The sequence below is a fragment of the Penaeus vannamei genome, chromosome 15 (assembly GCF_042767895.1).
Source record: "Penaeus vannamei isolate JL-2024 chromosome 15, ASM4276789v1, whole genome shotgun sequence".
In the NCBI taxonomy this organism is placed as follows: Eukaryota; Metazoa; Arthropoda; class Malacostraca; order Decapoda; family Penaeidae; genus Penaeus; species Penaeus vannamei.
Window position 1 is genome coordinate 40,288,585 of NC_091563.1, and position 14,621 is coordinate 40,303,205.

Consider the following 14,621-nt stretch of genomic DNA (forward strand, 5'->3'; position numbering starts at 1 on the left):
TGTGCTTTACGAAAATTTACAAAGGTGAAGGGGAAGATAAACCAGTGAGAATAGTTTATAACACCAGGAAAGTGCACTTTACATCGTTAACAAAACTTGCACTTGTAAAGCAAGTGTTGTGGAGAAAAGGACTATATGAAGCAATAGCTGTAGCATCCAGCAAGCATAGATTAACTCATAAAGTTGAACATACTCATTATTTAAGTAATTATTGAGAATACCTCTGTACAACGAACCACAATATTATTGGTATTGATTAAAGTCATTTTTTTAGTATCACGATTATCCAATCTAGCAATTATTATTCCTTCTTTCAATTTTCAATCTCAATCTCAATAATGCGCAAGGCACTTATAAGGGCATATCATGCATATATAGCCATCTTTTCCAGTGGTTACGGGAATCGCGACACCTCTTGCGTGACAGGAATCAAGCAGACGGTTAACTTTAATCAAGTTGCCAGATGCATTCCTCCTTTCATGCATATTCGTACTTATATTGGATATCTAGAACGCCGCACTACCCACCATAAGATATCAAAAGCCATCTTGGATATCATATTCCAAAATACTGTTTACCTGTCAGATAAATAACCAGTACAGTAAAATAACAAGCCATTAAGCGCGATCATTCCCATTACATCACAGAAATGACCAGATCTTAGAGGCCTGTCTCACCTCTGACCACAAGACAGCTTTTGGTGTCGCATCGCGGTTCGCAACACCCTAATTGCCACCGGAAAAGATGCCTTATGTGGTTGGTTGCTGGGGGTGGGGGAAAGGATTAGGGAGTAAGGGGCAGTGTCAGTGTTTGTCAAGTGTACTGTAATATGTTTGTTCAGTTTGTCAGTGAAGGCATTGAGCATTTTTGCTTCAGTGACATGTTGGGGTAGTCTGTTCCTATTGTATATGATGCTAGGGAAGACATAGTGCTTGTAAGAGTTTGTGTTGATGTGGATTGTGACAAATTTACTGTTATTTGAGTTCTGTGTGTTGCATATATGTGCTGCTTGTAAGTTTTTGTGTTTGTTGATATCCATAAAGTTGTTTGTGATCTTGTACATGATTGTAAGTCTGTGTGCTTGTCTTCATGTCTGGAGCAGGTCCATGTTTTAATATGTGGAAATCTCTTGTTATTTTCCATTGCAAATAGTATATGTGAAAGTCTTGGTAATGCTTATGAAGTGACCCAACTCAAGCCATTCCTGGGAAATCCATAAACATTCACAATCTTCCTAACCCAGGAGCATCGCCCCCAGACACCCATCCAATCACCGTATTTCCCAGTTGGGGGCTAGCCTATGCCCCCAGATCCCCACCCGGACTTGCTTTGCACACAGCATTTGTCATGACTTATTTTCTTTTTGACATTTTTTGCCTATGCATATTATTTCATATATTTGTGAGTGCAGGATAATTTTACACATAAGTGATCATAATGATTTTTATATATAAAAATTATTGTGCAGAAACCCCGCAAACACGCATTCTGGGTCCCAAAAGCAGGGGAAGGCAGGAAAGGTACGAGGGAAATTGCAAAATTGCAAAATATGAATAATGTGCACAGAATCAGTCACTAGATTGTCTAATGCAGGAGGCTGTGCACCCTGCAACCCCACCATGGGCAGCTGTCAACCCCCAACCCCATTGCAGGGGTAGAGCATATGACCGACATGCAGGAATGCCCAGTGCCGAGTCTATCCAAATCTCTCCTGCCATGAATATGTGGACAATTCTTTGTTTTACTGGGTGGCCGTTAGGGGTGGAAGCTCCCTGCATTAGACAACATAGTGACTGATCCCATGTTTATTGTTCATATTGTACCCAGTAATTTCCCTGGTACCTTATGTGTTGCACAACTTTCTTATCATCAACTTGCAAAGAGGATACCATAGATGAATGATATCTTATTTTTGGTCATCTTACCCATTACTGCTAAATTTTGCCTTATATTATACCTTAATTCCTTTTCCTCTGCCTCCTTTATATCAAAAGAAATTATGGTGTGGACCCCCTCCCCCCTCCAAAAAAATAAAAAATAAAAAATTAATAATAATAATAATAAATAAATAAATAAATAAATAAATCTATAGCAGGGAGGACATGGAAAGTTATTGCTAGGAAAAATATAAATAAAATACACAGAATAGACGAGTATAAAGAATCCAAAATGTATCTACAGCAGGACAGAAAGTTGGACAGACTCCGCATCAGCTGCTCCCAGGCACTGTGATTTTACTCTGAATATATATAATACACCATATATAATAATCCTTCATGAATTAACTAAGTAGATTGCCATTATTGGGCTGTATCTTCCCATGTTCACCCAGTTTGAGGAGTGTTGTTATTAAAGAGATAAAGAAAATTCTTTCAAGCTAAAATGAAGTAGGAATAATGAACTAGGAAAACTACAAATGCATCTTTACCCACAGTTTCATGAATATATGTTATTCTTAGGTGTTAGACACTATGATATAGACAGGAGATCTCAAAACATGTTACTGTGTCAAGAATTATGCTGTCTTTCCGAGAAGTTACAAAAAATTCCAATTAGAATTTTATATGACTGTTCTTGAATAAACATAGGGAATGTTTCATAATTACTGAAATATTTGCTGTCCACTTAGTCAGCTAGCCAAGGTAAGGAATTATAATCCTACACAGTCCTTTGTCTAATCTTTACCCTCTCAGGTACTGATACCAGGCTGTGGACGGCTTGCTGCTCAGTTCTAAAATCTATACGTGAAAGATGAGAAATATCAGTAACAAATATAATTTCTTTTCACCTACTTTCATTATCATTCTTAAGAAAAGGTCTTGGTGAGGGACTTCGTCTTGGATACATCCTGCCATGGCCTTTCAGGAAGCTACACTGGCATCCTCTCCTAAGACAGTGCCTTAAGGGGGTGCCAGTTTGCCATTTTCTTGTGAAATTTGCTCTCTTAGGCTTTCTTCTGGGGGTATTTCCTAAATGGTTTTACTTTTTAGAGACTTTCATTCGTATGTATGCTTATTCTAATGGTAGATTACTGGAAATGAGGAATGGTTTTGTTTTGTGGGTCTTAATTTTAATCAGTGAGAGTATACATTGTTTTTTTTTTTTTTTTTTTTTTTTTTTTTTTTTTTTTTCATGGTTAATAAATTCATCATCATTATTATTATCATCATTATTATTATGTTTGTTGTTGTTATTGTTATTAAGCAATTATTTTATTTTTATTTTTATTATTGTTATCATTGTTATTATTTATTATTATTGTCATTATTATCATCATTATCATTATCATTATCATTATCATGATCAATCTTAGGTTGTTTGCCAGATTTTTCTCACAAGTGATCATGCTATTCTATAAATATATATACTTTCATTGATTTTATATATTTATTTTATTAAAGATGCTAATTTTTATTTTCATTTATTTATTTATTTTTTTTTTTTTCAGATATCTGGTCCTCAGAGCAGCTCGGTAATAGAGTTGGACTTGATAACAGAAAAGCCGAAATGGAAAGACATTGTCGAAAACCACAAGGGATATTATCACGACACAGCCAAGAGAGCATCTAGTCAAATGACTCTGGCCTACGTGACCCCGGTAAGATCTGTTGTTTGCTACCTTTTTGCTAGTTGTGATGTGATTATGATAAAGAATGATTTTCCTTGCGAAGTCGTGTGTTGAAACTATGATGTTAGGTGAGTGAGTGATAAGGAAGATTTATGATTATTATCCAAGGATGAATAGAGAGGATTGCTTATTTTTGAAGGTGTAAACTGATTATTTTTATCTTTCAAAATTGAAAAATTACTCGAAAAATGCATTTCAGTGGAACAACCATGGCTATGATGTAGCCAAGTTCCTCGGAGGGAAATTTACTCATGTCTCTCCAGTTTGGCTGCAGCTGAAAAGGCATGCAGGGAGAAATGTGATCACGGGGGACCACGACATCGACCAAGGTTGGATCAAGGACGTGAGGAAGGCTGGCAAGAGCAGCAATGTCAAAGGTGAACAGAGATCAGTGTAAGGCCAAGTGGTAATACCGTGACATAGATATAGCCGCATTGGACTATTTACATATACAATGTAGGGATTTGATATTTAACTGAATTATATCTTGTCTTGGGTCTAAATTTATGGGATGTTTTATGTAAAATTTTACTCCTCTCATTCTTTCGGCAGTTGTTCCAAGAGTGATAATGGAGGGATGGCATCGTGATGACTTTGAAGAAATTGTCAATTCAGAAGTCAAGCGTGGTGAAGTCACAAATGACATTCTTGGTATTATCAAGGTAACAAAACTCGTAGTAAACCCTTTAGATAAGCCTAGAGATACCTTCACTTAGACAAAAGACATATAAATGCACTTTTGCATACAACTATTGTCATACATGGGCACAAACAAGATACTTGGTGCCCCATACAGCCTATGCAGTTCAGAAAGACAGCTGCCTTCAAGAAGACCAGATATAACTTACACATTTCCACAGTGTACTTTGTTCACTCAGCATATATAAACACAGACGTGATAGGGACCTGCCTAGGACCCTAATACTAGCAAGTATACTCTTGATGATTTGAACTATTGACAGACAGTATCACAAAATACATTCTGCCCATAGTTATTGAGTAACCTGGTGAAAGTGACTACATACATGATGTGAATATCCTATCAGCGAAAGTCTAGAGATCTCAAGAACCATAACAACCTGCAGATATTACTTGAGAGAATGACATTTTTGTTGGATATCGTACTTAAAAGCTGGGCTGCAGCTAAATCACCTTCAGACACAGAGAGATCATGCAGATGTATACAGACAAAGATTTAATCTTGAACTCATTCCCTACACCTATAGATATTTGTATAGGTAAATATAGTAATAGTTTTTGCTTGTGTTTATTTATATCTGTAACTGAAATAGATTAATATGATAAGATTAAAAAAGATGATTTTATGTATTTGAATGATACAGTAGGATCTTTTCTTGCAGAAGCACAATCTGGACGGAATTGTGCTTGAAGTTTGGAGTCAGATCCCAACACAGGGAATCATAGAGAGGTTTCCTAGGGTTGTCCGTGACATAGCCCAGAAGATTCGTAAGGCTGGTTTCGTTTTCATACTTGTCATTCCACCACCAGTCTACCAAAGGTAAAGGTGTATTGATATATATAAATATTGATACAATGTAAGCACATGCACACTCACACGCACAGAGAGAGAGAGAGAGAGGGAGGTAGGGAGGGTGGGAGGGTTTGGGGGATGGAATAGATAGATAGATGGATGGATGGATGGATGGATAGATAGGTAGATACAGGTGATCCCTATTAGTGTTCATTTGACTCTTTTGCCACTGACAGTGCAAGAGCTTTGTTTAGTAGTGGTGACTTATTCCTGCCACCCAGGTATGCAGTGTAAATTCTCATGACGGCATGTTCCCAATACTTCATCCCTAAGCCAAATTCACTTCACCTGCCACTCGGCCCATTTTTTTCTTGATGTGACATCATCTGGATCCAAGGGTTTAATGCAAAACAAATAATATAAGCTAGAGAATAAAACATGAATATGAACATGTTATTACATATTTTAAAGTTTTGAAAATAAATATGTTAACAGCAAGGTCAGATTTGTTTTAAAGTAACTAACATGTTATGGCAAAACAAGTCTCACATTTTTGGTGGCTGTTGTTGATGTTGGTTGTGTAAGTGTGTGTGTGTGTCTGTTTATTTGTTTTAGAATGAAAAAAAAAATGAATAATATTTATATTTCTATTCTTCCATATCAGGGGTGTAAGAGGTTCCTTCACAGAAAAGGAATTTCAGGCTTTAGCTGGTGATGTGGATGCATTCTCTCTCATGACGTACGACTTTTCATCATTCCAAAATCCAGGTGGGTACTTTATTGCTGTTTTTAAAGAAATAGTGATGGTTCTCTATTTAAATTCACTTTCATTACATTGCTTCGTAAAAGTCTTTGATATTTCCAGGTAATTTTTTTAACATGCCAGTATTGCTTGTCAAAGTTCTACAATTGAGTGATTGACATATTAGATTCTAGTATGCCTTTTTGGCTAAAAAAATAAGTTGCAACATTAGAGAAAAGTGTATCTGTAAATGATATAGAAACTCCCTATCGTCATAAAGCTTCTTCAGTGACAAGAGAAACACAATTTGTACGATGAGAGTTCTTAGTGTTGGTTCTCTTGATTATCTCTATTTACTCTCTATGTTTCAGGACCAAACAGCCCTTTGTGGTGGATGCGCGATTGTGTCGAGAAATTAGTACCAGATGCTTCTTCTCCTGACCGTGCAAAGGTGAGGTTATATTATATTAGATGCTTTGCTTGAACTACCTTTTTTTAATGATGTGTTCGAATTTCATTAGAGGGGACAATTATAACCTTGACCTACTATTTGCTATTTATAAGCCTATTAAGATGTTATTTTTTCTTGAATGATAGTCATGTCCTATATGGGGGAGGGGGGGAATACCTAAACTAAATTGCCATTTTGTTGTGAATAAGAAAATGCAAAAGCATAACAGAATCAAGTTTCAGATTTTCCCAGTATGAAAAGTCTGTGTATAAATTAATTAAAGAATTATTGTATGATTGCATACATTCGTAAGACTCAGATGTAAAAGTTGAGTAAAGACATATTGCTTATTTTTCAGGGTTTTATGCCACCAAACAGTGGTAACAGTTGTTCAGTTGGAGATGTTTTAACCTACTCATTTTCTTTTTGGGGGAAATGATATTTATATTCATTAATCTTCGACCATTAATTGTCATTCTACATAGTCTATAACTTGATTCAACAGAAATTTAACTAGTTCCATTCTCCTTATTTTCAGTTGCTTTGTAGTTACTAGGTTTTAGGTTCCTAATATCTATGAAAGGCAATCAAAAATTGTTACTAAAAAATGTCTTTCGGCAACAGATCCTATTGGGCTTGAATTTGTACGGTCTGGACCATAGTGTTACAGGAGGGAACCACATTATCGGACATCAGTATATAGATATACTGTCAACGTACAAGCCCAAGTTCCTCTATGACGGAGAATCACAAGAGCACTATTTTGAATACAAGTAAGTGTTGTCCTTTAAATGTTTACTCTGTGTGAGGCCCCATTCCTTACTTTTCTGCTTTCATGGTTAGTATATAGGGGATATTCTTTTCTTCCTTTTCTTCTTCCTCTTCTACCAGCTCCTCATTTTTTTACCACCTCTTCCTCCTTCCCCTTCTCTGATTCCTGTTCCTGTAACTCCATTTCTCCTTCTTGTCTTCTTCCAGTTCTTGTTCCTCTAACCCCATTCCTCCTCCTCATCCTCGTCTTTGACCATCTCTTTATTTCTTTTCCCTCTATTCTTTGCTTTGCTTTGCTTCTGTGTTTTCCTTTACGATTCATTGATCTCTTATTTTTTATATCAACAAAGAGAGAATGATTTAATTTAGGGAGATTATCAGTAGTTGCTTCATTTTCTGTTTATGTTATGAACACTATTTTCTTTAATTATTCCAGAACAACATCTGGGCGTAGGACTGTGTTCTACCCTACTCTACATTCCATCAACAAGAGAGTTGACTTGGCGAAAGAATTGGGCACAGGAATATCTCTGTGGGAAGTGGGTCAGGGACTTGACTACTTTTATGATCTTCTCTGATTAAGGAAACAATGCAGAGAAGGTTTTCTCCATGGTGCTGTCCAAAAAAACTGGACTGTGATTACTTTCTTGGGGTTGTGTGCGAATAAGGGGGATGATTTATTTATTTGAGTGATACATAGTTGGTTATGTACACTGTATAAAAAGCATTTTTTTCTTTATCTGTGATTTCTAATGTATTGTTTGTTTTGTAGAGGAGCTGTTCACATAGACCTGATGCATATGTGGCCTTATTGTTGTATAATTTCCAGTTTAAGGGTGGTTACAGACTTTTTGGCATTTGTGTGTGGGCTTAAACAAAAAATTAAAGCAAAATTTTGTATTTCCAAATTTATTCAATTTCACCATTTGCACTTCAGTCATTATCATTGTGAAGTTTGCTTAATTGTGTCCATTATAAGTTTTTTTAAATCACGGATTTTTCTTAGAATATTATGATGCAAAAGTAAAGAATGTGCAAGTAATTGTTATTGGTGAAGGTGATTGAAACAAATGTAATGTCTTGTATTGAAGAATAATGTTATTTTATTGGATGATAAGTTTCTCTTGCATATTTACTGAGACCTAATTTGTATGAAAAAATTATAATGAAAGTTGGGAAGTAGAAATAGAATGTGTATAAAATGACAGTATTTTTGCATTGCTATTAGATGTTCATAATCTTGTTCATGATACTGGGAATCAGAACAGTGTCAGATTAAAAATAAGTATGATAAGACCAGTGAAACAAATAACTGGCTGTGGCCACAAAAGAAAATTATAGAAATGGAAATGTTGTGATGAATATTCCTCTACACACTGAAGGAAATGGCAGGTGTAATAGGAAGTTGAGAAATTGTATAGCAAGGTGGACGAGAAAGAAACTTTAAGCAGGCAAGACCTAGGGAAGTGAATGCCAAAGACGACATGAAGTTAAACCCAAAGCAAGATGGATGAAAATGAAACCTGAAGCAAACAGGACTTGCAAAAGACAGAGCAAAGGATGTCATCTTGTTTTCCCTGCAGTCGGAGAAAGTCGAAATACTTACTGCTCCAAAATCCACCATTCACTCCTTAAACAACAACTGAACTCCATAGCCGTATAGTCGTACCTTGTCCAGTGGTTGTGCCTCATTTCCTTTGGGAGATATTTTTATAGACACCGAATACACAGAACTCTATTTTGTCGAGTTTGTCCAGTCTAAATTTCTAAACCAGTTTGTACTGTGGATGTTCTGCATGTTACATCACTATTATATAGTGTAAGTAAAATTCTTCAAAGGAATGATAAGGGAAATTAAACAATGTCAGTGGACTTGATCATGTAAAGTGTACAAAAAGGAAATATATAATGTGAAAGAAAAGTTTATCTCTTCTTGCACCAATGAAAGACTAAAATAAAAGGTATGCTGTTTGTTTAATTATGATAATTTTGTTTGTATAGTTTTTTGTTTTTCTTGTTTAGAGGTGAAGCATTGATTATCAGTGATCGGAAGTATAAAAATAAAGCCTGAAATTAAAGTTGAGTGCATTAATCACATGATAAAATAGATTTATTATGTTATTATTTATACTTGTGTAACTGTTTAACCCTTTTGATGCAATGGCATGTAGTATGATGCCATACTACTGGGCCTAAACCACAAATGTCATCCCCCTCAATCCCTTGCCCGTTGTTATCGTGGGGGGGGCGTAGGAGACGGAGACTGAGACCCAATGCAGGGATCTCCCCTGCCAATGGCCTCAGCCCTCGACTCGACTAATTTTGCATCTCCCTCCAGTTTTCTTTTTCCGTCCCTTCTCCAGCCCCTTCTACTATCTACTTTCTAAGGTGTAAGAGCCATGCTGAAAGGATGAAAGGCTCACCTTGTGCCAGTCCTGAACGGCCTGCGGGAACCATGGGCACAGTATTCCAGATTTAGTTGTCTAGCCCTTGCCCCCTTAAGGGGCACTGAGGGAGTGGACTGTTTATTTTCCCTACATAATCAAGGCTTCCCATGGCCAGTAATGAAGTAATACCTATATTAGAGACAATGAAGCCTGCCCCTTCATCAAATAGCCCCACCAATTCAGACTATACCGGCTCCCCGACCCCAGGCTCTCCTTTGACCACGACCCTGAACCCTACCACCTACTTTTGGTGCATTACCCACCAAAGCTGAAACTCAATCTCCAGAAGACATTCCTACTCTCCCAACTTCCTCAACTTCTTCACCTCTACCCCTAAAACCTTCATTAAATACCCCAACCTCCCTTATTACAACCTTACAGCCTTATTCTCTATCTCTCCATAATACTAACCCCATCAACAACACTCCCTCTTCCACACGTCCCCGTCCTTTTATCACCACCAACCCTACAAATATTGTAACAGTCAGATCTGAAACTGAAGCTATAGCATTATCAAATCTAACTGATCACTCTGGCAACCCCATTCCTGCAGAACCTCATCCAACTCTTAATACTTGTACCGGAACTGTCTCTATCTCCCCAGCAAACTGCCTAGTCGATACCAAAGATTGGTCAGACTGTGGAGAAGACTTACTCAAATGTCATTTGCTCTGCCACTCCCCTCCAACCCAGGATGTTCCTACACTTTCCCCTGCACCTACTTACTTCCCCACTTCCACTTCTACATTCTGCCTCCCCCAGTCAAATTCTTTGGCACTCTAAATCCAGACACTCCAATCTCAACTACAGACCCAACACCATCCCCTCTCCCTCCCCACACTGTCTGCAGCAGACTGAAAATCCCCCCCTTCTTCCCCTACTCACCTCCACCAATCTTTGTCATTATTTCTCAGACACCAGTCTCCTCTTCCCCCTCTCATAAGAAAACCTCTGTCTCACAAAACTCTCCAACCAACTCCACTGCAGAAACTATTGAAGATATTCAAAACTATATGCCTGAGACACATTTCCACAACTCATGCTCCCTCCCCACTTGAAGTGACTGCCGATATCCATCCTCCTCCTACTTATATTCCCCCTACACCGGTTCCTCCTACTCCCTCCCAACATAACCCAACCCCCTCAACTCGAACTACACATACATTCTCCCTCCCTCCATCCCCTTTATCATTTCCACTCCCTCCTGGATACACACATGAATCCCATATGTAATTCCCTTACCTAGACCCACCATAGCCCATTCACACAGCAACTCCTTTTCCCATCTTAAACCTTTCAAGATTACTCTAGACAGTTGACGCATAGCAACTATCACCCTTCACTCCTCCTTTAATATACTTTCCTATAGTGCTAAATTACCCTAGATGCCTAGTGTATTTATTTTGCTTTTTTAACCATTTACCATTAGCATTTTGTCATGAATTTCCAGTCTCCACATACACAGGGTCATAGTAAAATTTAGTTAAACAAATTTTCTTGATCTTTAGACTTTATTGTGCAAAAAGTCATCTTACAACACATACTTTTTTAAATTAAAGCATATCTAGTGAAATTCACGCCAGCGATAAGCTAGATATAAAAATATGGTTCTAGAAAAAGACTGGAAGAAGACCCAAAAACTGTCCCTTAACCTGTACATTTCTCCATGAATAAACATTAATCAAGTAAATAATAAAATACTTTGTCCTCTCAACTTCGGAGGAACCATTATACCAGATTTACAAAATTGATTCCCTTCTGTCAATTAGGAGAATGTTACTTATGAAAAGCAATTTACTGATAAAAAATAATAGTCGGTACAACTTGTATCTCAGAACAAACCTACTAAAATTATTTCAGCTGCAATCAAAAAATGCCGAGTAACCCAGTCCAATGTAGACTTAACATTAAATGCATTTTAAATCTGAATTCAAGAACTCTGTCTTTTATTCCATTTTGCTCAAATACGACACCCTCAGAACACACGACGACAAATATACACACTGCTGTCATGGTATCATCATCCTCTTTTATAAAGGCTGCATCACTACAGATACTTCAGAGATGTTGCATAAAAGTGTTATTAATATTACCGTCTTAGCCTATCTGGTACAGCCAATTACAACCTACACTATTCTATGACCATTCCTCTTTACTTTGTATTTAAATTTTAGTTTTCTGATTATCAGGGGTGAAACGACTTCCCTTTTCGGATCTTTATTAACACTGCAAAGAGATACTATACAGAATTCATAACGATTTCCATTTTATATGAAAGGTAAAATCAATACCAAAAATAATTTCAAATCCGCAAAAGATTTATAAATAACATATAAAATATAGTCTTCCCGTTACTAAATCATAAACATTCAAAGTATTTATCTACATAACGATCATTCAATCCAAATAAGAATTTTCTTAATGCTCCCAACTTTTTACACAAGTATGGCAGGACCTAATAATTACTATCTTCATTCAAAGTGCGTCAAGTTGGCCTCCCACTGACACCAAAATATTCTTTGAAAACATATCCCGATTCATGGTTTTCTAAGTACCTAAATACATCTCCCATGTCAACATGAAACCCTCCATTCTTGACCCGGATGTTATTCTCGGAGCCAAGCTCTTCAAATGTTGGAAATCTTCGTAGTTTATCAATGTCTTGACCCTTAGTGACATCAACGATTTCTCGGCTTTTAACAAGAATCTTCTGCCAGTTCCATGACCTAACCTGTTAGGAAAATTTTAAAAAGGCATTAATATAACATAAAAGAGATATCTTTACAAAATTTATTAATTACATGAGAAAAAGGTTAAATGTAAGACACTATTCTCTACCAAAAAGCTATCCCCCCCTGATCCTTATTCCTATGCAACCACAGTGCCTTCTCCCATGCATCTGGGTGGCTTCTCCTCCCATCTAATCCTTCCTGTATATTCTCTTCAAGCCATCCGAGACTGTTATATGCTTCATCCCATCCTCTGCCCTCCATTCTTGGACCCCCTGCTCTCTCTTCATACAATCACTTCTTGAGTTTCTCTTGAGTATTTTATATAAAATGTAAATACACATATCACTGTTCAAAACGTTAAGGTGACTATATGTCTTACTGGCTTATATTTCTTTTACTATTTCCTATTTTCACTCATATGGAAGGAATAACTTTTGAAATTTAGTGCAAAATTTAGCTCTTCAATCATTAAAGATCAAATTTTGCTATAAACCCCAATATAATCCACAACTGAGAAGACCAATGTCCGTACCTTCTGCCACCAATCATCTGTGTTGCGTGACATTCCTTCTACACATATGATTCCAGGTTTCCCAGGTAAGCAGAAGCCTGACAAGTCAAACTCTCGTGATAAATCCAAAATATCCTTGCGTTTTACCTGAAAAAATAAAAAAAACATTCATTATCCTACACGTCAGTATTAAAACATAATACAAGGAAGTTATCTTTTTCTTTCTCACTATGAAAGACAAATAAGCTAGGTATTCAGTATCTTGAAAATGCTCAGAAAATGCAAATTTACCCAGTGGTGCCAGGTAATCATAATGTCTACTGTGAGTTTTATTTACACACAGATGGCTAGAAGTGATCAGCCACCAAGTAGCCAATTAGTAAGCCTTTATGTCTAGCTGAATTCCTTTTTCTTTCAGTTTCCAGGATTTTTTCTTTTCTTCTAATTGCTATTAACCCTTTTTAATGGGCATGCCTAAAGCCATACATAGCACAGGCCCAGCCACAAAAGCTATATGGCTGCTTAATTATTATGTCACAGAAAATTCTGGCCCCATTATGATAAGATTCATATTAATGTTGGTATTATTGTTATTATTATAACTATCATAGTGTCGATAACCACACTAATAGCAATACATTTTTTTAATCTCAGAAAAAGGAAAATGATAAACCGATGAGCTGGTTAGGACTAGTAACTGACTAATAATAGTAACTTAAGAGCCATCTATGTGTAAAGACAATCAATAAACATAAAGACATAGTGGTAATGGCATGTATTCTTGCAATCCTGGTTAATTGGGTTAAGGAACAGCGTTTAAATATACTGTATAACCCGAAATCTAAGAGCCAAACCTTGCTATATATATGATGGGAATATATCCATAATCTTGCAAATTTGGTGTCCTTTCCCTCAGACTCTGTCTCTGTGTTCAGTGGTGCCTCTTCCTCAATGTTGTCTGAGAAGAAGGTCTCCCCTTTTTCCTGCAGCCAAGTTACAGCTGGACCTATTGCTAAATCACATTTTTCTAGAGATTTAATATACCTGCAAATGATAACAATTTTGGTAAGGCAATACACTTTCAGAAGAAGGCAATCAATCCACTGCCAATTCTTAACAAAATAATTGCATATTGACAAACAGCAAAGTAATTGAACTTACATATATATCATATGTAACATCCACTGATACTATTCATGCATATGCATTATAGAAAATGCAAATTAATCAACCCATTCACTGGATGGCATCTTCTTTCCCCATGATGCTCTAAGCCTTTAAACCAAGGGGCAAGTATCCATGCCATGGATGGCTTAGCCTGCTCTATGCTATGAGTGCTAAATAGTTATGATAGTTGCTTGTTTGGCCTGCTATTGAGGTACAGCCCTTCAAAGTAGGGTGAGGATTTATTTTCAATTCATTTACTGAAAGATCATATAAGCCAGAGCTATTGAGGTACAGCCCTTCAAAGTAGGGTGAGGATTTATTTTCAATTCATTTACTGAAAGATCATATAAGCCAGAGCTATTGAGGTACAGCCCTTCATATAAGCCAGAGCCAAATCTGTAGAATATGGAATATACATGTTTCCAATGCTTCTAATTGTTTACATGAGTGGCTGACTGGAAACACATGGTACATAGCTCGGTAAAGCTTGGGCAGAAGCAGGAATTTTATACTTACACAAATCCAATCTATATTGTAAACAAAAAAATATAACTATGTTTCTTCTTAATTTCTGATGCATGGTTTCTTGAACTACAACACTTAAGAGTACCACAATGGATATTATTTCAACAGCAGCTACCAAATCTGAAATGGTGCTGAGAGCTCTTCAAGAAAAGGCA

The 14,621-nt window shown here is 36.8% G+C and overlaps 2 protein-coding genes across 2 annotated transcripts in view; one reads left to right on the top strand and one right to left on the bottom strand.

Moving 5' to 3' along the window:
* LOC113815806 (chitinase domain-containing protein 1) overlaps positions 1–9,162 on the top strand; it is a 9,954-nt gene extending 792 nt beyond the window's left edge. The window contains exons 3-10 of the mRNA XM_070130771.1: positions 3,449–3,598; positions 3,828–4,005; positions 4,181–4,290; positions 4,990–5,147; positions 5,785–5,888; positions 6,234–6,313; positions 6,938–7,086; positions 7,521–9,162. Coding sequence (XP_069986872.1) covers positions 3,449–3,598; positions 3,828–4,005; positions 4,181–4,290; positions 4,990–5,147; positions 5,785–5,888; positions 6,234–6,313; positions 6,938–7,086; positions 7,521–7,662 — 1,071 coding nt within the window. The 3' untranslated portion in view covers positions 7,663–9,162. The remainder of the gene's footprint in view (positions 1–3,448; positions 3,599–3,827; positions 4,006–4,180; positions 4,291–4,989; positions 5,148–5,784; positions 5,889–6,233; positions 6,314–6,937; positions 7,087–7,520) is intronic.
* A 1,861-nt stretch (positions 9,163–11,023) lies between these two features.
* On the bottom strand, positions 11,024–13,818 carry LOC113815805 (RWD domain-containing protein 2A; the record flags this gene model as incomplete). Its single annotated transcript, XM_070130772.1, is given in 3 exon segments — positions 11,024–12,262; positions 12,796–12,921; positions 13,629–13,818. Coding segments are annotated over 3 exon segments (562 nt in total), but the record flags the coding sequence as incomplete, so codon positions are not given.
* Between the last annotated feature and the right edge of the window lie 803 nt (positions 13,819–14,621).